General features: G+C 36.1%; 1 protein-coding gene across 3 annotated transcripts in view; it reads left to right on the top strand.

The window, feature by feature from the left end:
* Positions 1-6829, top strand: part of GKAP1 (G kinase anchoring protein 1) — an 80288-nt gene that overhangs the window by 33571 nt on the left and 39888 nt on the right. For all 3 annotated transcript variants that reach the window (XM_011982759.1, XM_011982758.1, XM_011982760.1), the window contains one exon: positions 1384-1406. In XM_011982759.1, the coding sequence (XP_011838149.1) occupies positions 1384-1406 (23 nt within the window). The remainder of the gene's footprint in view (positions 1-1383; positions 1407-6829) is intronic.

Genomic DNA, 6829 nt, shown 5'->3' on the forward strand with positions numbered 1-6829 from the left:
CCCGAGTTATCAATATGTTATTAAAGAGAAGCTACACAGCTTTTGCAAGTCATGATTAACACAGTTGAGGTTCTTCCTTAGGTTCTGGCTTCACATTGTATGCTAAATAGAACATGCTAGAAGAGTGACTGTGTAACTTACCAAGATTTGGTAGTTTGATCTGAAGTTGGTGATTTTGGCATTTACTGTGTTTATGGACACTGTTATGATCAAGAAATTCTTTAGAGAACTGGACCAACTTTTAGATTCTGAGTCGTAAGAAAGTTATATTATTTTTAGTCCTTGAGAATAGAAAACTTCTGCTGTAGACAAGAAGCATTGTTAAGTATTAGGTAGCCTGATCATCTCCAATTTAAATAAGAATACTTGCTCACTATTTGTACTTTATTTAGAGACAGAGTCTTGCTCTGTCGCTCAGGCCGGAGTGCAATAGCACGATCCTGGCTCTGTGCAGCTTCCGCCTCCTGTGTTTAAGCGATTCTCATGCCTCAGTCTCCCAAGTAGTTGGGATTACAAGCATGTACCACCATGCCTAGCTAATTTTTGTATTTTTAGTAGAGATGGAGTTTCACCATGTTGGCCAGCCTGGTCTCAAACTCCTGGCCTCAGGTGGTCCGCCTGCTTGGGCCTCCCAAAGTGCTGGGATTACAGGTGTGAGCCATCGCCCCTGGCCTTATTTGTACTTTGAATTCCCTTACGCTTTCCTCATTCTGCTCTTGGTAATTGTTTTCCAGAAATGCTGTGTTGTTTCTAGGCCAGTAATTTCTTTCATCTAGATATTTTTGTTATGGGTTATTTTTTGTGTTAATTGTGTAAATATATATCAAGTTTTAGGTTTTTTTATAGTACTATTAAATCACCTTGATGTATGTTTTTAAAATAAAATAGCTAATAGTTTTAAAGGACATAAATTACTGTTCTACCTTTTCGTTACACAAAAGCAGCAATCTGAACATTTTTTGTAGTTGTAGTAGCCTGTAATTTGATTTCGGACATATTTGTGTCCCCTTAACTTGCTCCCCCCACCTCCCAAATTATGTGGATCAAAAAACTAAATTATGTGGAACTGTGGAACTCATATGCTTAAAATGCAATAATATCCCTTGATATGGGTGTCATTTACTAGGATAATAAGACTTGATCCTTAAGCTGAGTAAATTAGTAATTATATACTGAATTTTAACATCTTAAACCTAGAAAAGTAAATCAGATGAGAATCCTAGAAAACTCTTAAATGAATTCTGTAACTCATATGAGATAATTTTGAAATTCTGTCCGTTTGGTGTTTTTTTTGGTTTTTTTTTTTTTTTTTACATGTTAAAATATTTTTGTATGTTAAATTCCTTCAGTAAAGTTTCATCTTTATTTCTTTTTCATTTACAGATCACATTAGTAAAAAGACTGAGGTAAGTCTTATTGTAGCCATCTTGTAGAAAACACTGATGATTTTAAGAATAATACTTTTAATATTTAGCAGTAAGTCTTTTTTGAGACATAATCATTTAAAGGACAACCCGTAGGTTTGTCTTGAGTGAACCCAGTCATGTTTCTGCCATTATATAAAGATGTAAAATGCATTACTATAGAATAAAAACAAGATTATTTGCATGAAGCATAATATCATTTGGCTTTATCATCCTAATTTGTGTATATGTGTGTATGAGCCAAAGGTTACTTTGTGTGTGCCAAGCTTAAAATCTCAGAGAAAAGTGGTTTAATCTCCCACTTTGTATTTTAATCTTTATTAAAAACTTATCCTGAGAAGATGTCTCATAGTATTTTGGAATTACGGAAATTTGAAATGAACTGTGATTCTTTAAATGTACTCATGGGTAGAGTAACCTGATTATATACTTCTCTTACCATCCACTGCTAGTGTCGCCTGCACTTCCTGGTGTTGGGGATTTGGGGTTTTTTGTTTCTGTTATTTAAATACTGTAGTACAGCCTCTCCAAATCTTTTAGTTGGGAGATTCTGCTATTTTAAAAATCCTCTAACATTGAGGAAGATACTAACAAAATGTTGAAATTATTTTTATCTTTTAAGGTAATAATTTCAAAGTTTTGTTCTTCTATTACATATGTGTTCTTATTAGTAATTCCGTTGTTTAATTTTTTTTTATGGTCAGATGGTCCTTGATTTCACTTATATATATGGCTTCTGACCATTTTTTTGTTTATTTCAGACATTTGCTTGACAGGCTAGGAAAATGAAATCTCTCTCTTAAAAAAATCACATCTAAATAATTCTGTGATTATATTATTAATTTAGTTCCTAACTACTATGCATGCAAACACAGAATTGATTTGTTGTTAAAACAGATGGTTGATTTTTTTTAAAGTTATTTGCAAACCATTGTCATCATTTCTTAGATTAAAATTTAAATGACTACATATATGGACTGAATATTAATTCCATGTTTGAAAGTGGCAAACATACTTTTGAACTGATTCCAATTTATTTTTGTCCATTGATTTATTTGGGGGATAGTGTTATACAAATAAGAAAGCAGGTATACATTGTGTAATGCATTATTCTACAATAGTGCAAGATAACTCTATAAACTGTTTGATGCTTGCCTTTTCTTCTTTCCTGATTTGAAAGAAGACAAAAAATGCAAACTGACAAGATCCTATTTAATTATTAAAGATGAGTTGTATTTAAACAAGCTTCTGTATGTAGAATAATATATTTTGTATTTCCTTATAATTTTAGAACTGTGTTCTGTCTTGTTAAATTACCTGATACATAACATTCATTTTGAAGATTTCTAATGATTAAGTTCCACATTTGTAAATACAGTCTAATTATAATTTATTTCCCTTACAACTAAATTAAGAAATTGGTTATAATAATACGTAATTCACATTACCTTTTTTTTTGTTTTTGTTTTTTAACTTTTAAGTTCAGGGGTACATGTGTAGGTTTGTTACATAGGTAAACTTGTGTCACAGTGGTTTGTTATACAGATTATTTTGACACCCAGGTATTAAGTCTAGTACCCATTAGTTATTTTTCCGGATCCTCTCCCTCCTTCCACCCTTCATTCACCCTCTGGTAAGCCCCAGTGTGTCTTGTTCCCCTCTGTGTGTCCATGTGTTCTCATTATTTAGTTCCCACTTATAAGTGAGAACATGCAGTATTTGGTTTTTGTTTCTGCATTAGTTTGTTAAGGATAATGGTATCCAGCTCTATCCATGTCCCTGCAGAGGACACAATCTCATTCTTTTTTATGGCTGCATAGTATTCCATGGTGTATATGTACCACATTTTCTTTATCCAGTCTACCACTGATGGGCATTTAGGTTGATTCTGTGTCTGCTATTGTGAACAATGCTTCAGTGAACATACACGTGCATGTGTCTTTATAATAGAACCATTTATATTCCTCTGGGTGTATACCCAGTAATAGGATTGCTGGATCAAATGGTATTTCTGTTTTTGGTTCTTTGAGGAATCGCCACACTGCTTTCCACAATGGTTGAACTAATTTACACTCCCACCAACGGTGTATAAGCATTTCTTTCTCTGTAACACTGTCAGTATCTGTTATTTTTTGGCTTTTTAATAATAGCTATTCTGACTGGTGTACCTTTTGATACTTGTTAAAAGCATGCCAAAATTATGTTCCATTTCCATTAGAGGTATTACTTTCTGGGACTTAAATATTTAAATGTTACAATGGTTATACCATTGATCTAGGAATTTAGAAGATCTTTTTTTTCACAGAGAATCTAAAAAACCCTAAAGAAACTTTCATTTGAACTCTTAAATAAAATGTTATTTGCTTCTACAAATGTACTGGTTTTGTTAACATTGTATGCTGAATGATTGACTTAATTCATTCCATCTTTAATATATTACTTAGGCCAAGGGATTTTTTTTCATGGCTACTCTAAAGTTCTTAACATCTGTGGAGAATAATATTCTTCTTACCTACCTCCTCTTAAATCAGATATTTATTGAATAAAATTCAGGAGGGAAAAGATTTTATTTTATTGAGGGTTGATGAGGTGTACTTGAACTGCATATATATTCCTCTAACTGTTAACTAAACTTGTTCTCAGGTTAATTTCATTATTTCTTTTTTCTTCTGTCTAGAGTAGGTGCTTGTACATACCTCTTTATAAAATCTCAACAAATCATGCCTTTTCAGGAGTTTTATTTGATTCTTAGTCTTTTTCTGTTGGACTGAAGTTGTTTTGTTTTTTAATATGTTGCTTTTTAAATGCCAGAACTGTTAGGAAGAGAATCTCATAGATCCTCATTTCTCTCTAGTCCTGCTTTTTTCTGGCCTTCCAAACTCTGGTCCTTCTAGTATAGTTTTAGTTTTAAAAATCGTAGTGACCATCATGTGTCTTGAAGTCTAAACGATCAAGTCTTCAATATGCTTGAATGCATTATCATTGGAAGAGTACCCGAGAAACTGTAACAGTGGTTGTCAAAGGCGACGGTGGGGTAGATATCAGACAGAGGGATACAAGAAATAGCCTGCTTTTTATAGTATAAGCTTCTGAATTTTCTGTCATGTCCGTGTACTGCTTATGTAAAAATTATATTAAAAATGAAAAGGACTGTGTGAAGAAAGGAACCAGGGGACAAACCCAGTCCTATCTGTCTCTACAACCTACTTCCTTCTTATAGCACTGTGCTTTAGCACTATGCTCCACATGTCTACCTTTAGCTGATTATGAGTGTGGACAAATAATTTATTCACTTTAGGCCCTAGTTATATTATGAAGAGTAATGTTGGATCTGTTGATTTCTAAAATTATGATAAATGATCAGAGTGCGATTGAAAATAAAGAATAAAGAAAAATACACCAAATAGTGAACCCTGTAGTTAATGCTACCAACACACAGGAGTGTGGCAGTAATAAAATTAGACTATTAATTTTTTTTTTTTCTTTTTGAGATGGAGTCTTGCTCCGTTGCTAAGCTGGAGTGCTCACTGCAACCTCTGTCTCCTGGGTTCAAGCGATTCTCGTGCCTCAGCCTCCTGAGTAGCTGGGTCTACAGGCGTGCACCACCATGCCTAGCTAATTTTTGTATTTTTAATAGAGTTGGCATTTTACCATGTTGGCCAGGATGGTCTCCATCTCTTGACCTCGTGATCCACCTGCCTCAGCCTCCCAAAGTGTCAGGATTACAGGTGTGAGCCACTGCACCTGGCCTAAATTTTTAATTTTGTTTCTTGTTTTTTTTTTTAGACTGTTAAATTTTAAAAGCAAATAAATTTAATCTAGCTTTAAATAAATCTCACCTAGAATCTGGTTTTACCTAAAGATTCAACCTATTTTCTATTCCTCTCAGTGTATTGAGCTCATTCTTGTTACCAAGCCTTTCCTTGTTTGTATGTGTTACATTTGTTAGCTCTCTTTGGTTGTAAGCAACAGAAGGCCAACTCAATTCAGCATAAACAAAACAGAGACAGTTATTTGGTTCATATAACCACATCATGGAAGAATAGGGGGAGAATTGACCTCATAGTTGACTGGATCCAAGCATTTAGACAGCTTTAGGACTCTCCATTTCACTCCCTACTCTCAGCTGCTATCTGTTCCTTCACTTCAAGCGAGATCACATGATTACTTGGGGATCTTGGGGTTATAGCTTTACAGAATTTCTTACAAACCGTTAGTTAGCTGTTGAGATTTGACAAATTCATTTCTTTTTTTTTTTTTTTTTCTTTTCTGTTTTTTTGTTTTGTTTTGTTTTTGAGACAGAGTCTCTCTCTGTTGTCCTGGCTGGAATGCAGTGGCGCGATCTTGGCTCACTGCAACCTCTGCCTCCTGGGTTCAAGCAATTCTTGTGCTTCAGCTTCCTGAGTAGCTGGGATTACAGGCGCCCACCACCACACCCAGTTAATTTTTTATTTTTAGTAGAGACGGGGTTTCGCTGGGTTGCCCACACTAGTCTGAAACTCCTGGCCTCAAGTGGTCTACCGGCCTTAGCCTCCCATAGTGTTGGGATTTTAGGAGTGAGCCACTATGCCTGACTCAAGTTGTTTTCTTTAAAAAAAGATTTTTTTTTCCTTTTTTTATCATCTGCCAAGGCTCTGTCATCCATCAAGTTGTTTTCTTGAGGAGTTGAGTCAAGGGGCAAGAGTATTTCCTAGATGGTGTGATATATTTCCTATCATATCACATCAGGGGCCATAGAATGTGAGGTTATTTTTGTGATGTTAAATTGATTACTGGTTCTAAAACCATTCTCCAGTAAAAGGAACCAGGACTCCTTGGAGAAATAGCTATATCTAGGGTGATGACAAGGAGTACACAAGATGAGCCCAGAGCCAGGCATGGTGGCTCTCGCCTGTAATGCCAGCTACTCCAGAGGCTGAGGTAAGAGGAATGCTCGAGGCCAGGAGATCTAGACCAGCCTAGGCAACATAGTGAGATCCCATCTCTTAAAAAGTTTTGTAAAAAACATTAGGCTCAGTGGTGCACACCTGTAGTCCCAGCTACTCTGGATGCTGAGGCAGGAAGATTGAGCCCAGGAATTCCAGGATGAGCTATAATAGCACCACTGCACTCTCGCATGGGCGACAGAGTGCGACCCCATGACTTAAAAAAAAAAGGGGGGGACTGGACATGGTGGGTCACTCCTGTAATCCCAGCACTTTGGGAAGCTGAGGTGGGCAGATCATGAGGTCAAGAGATCGAGACCATCTTGCCCAACATGGTGAAATCCCGTCTTTACTAAAAATACAAAAATTATCTGGGTGTGGTGATGTGTACCTGTAGTCCCAGCTACTCGGGAACTGAGGCAGGAGAATCGCCTGAACCCGGGAGGTGGAGGTTGCAGTGAGCCGAGATCACGCCACTGC

The sequence above is a fragment of the Mandrillus leucophaeus genome, unplaced genomic scaffold (assembly GCF_000951045.1).
Source record: "Mandrillus leucophaeus isolate KB7577 unplaced genomic scaffold, Mleu.le_1.0 Scaffold242, whole genome shotgun sequence".
Taxonomy (NCBI): Eukaryota; Metazoa; Chordata; class Mammalia; order Primates; family Cercopithecidae; genus Mandrillus; species Mandrillus leucophaeus.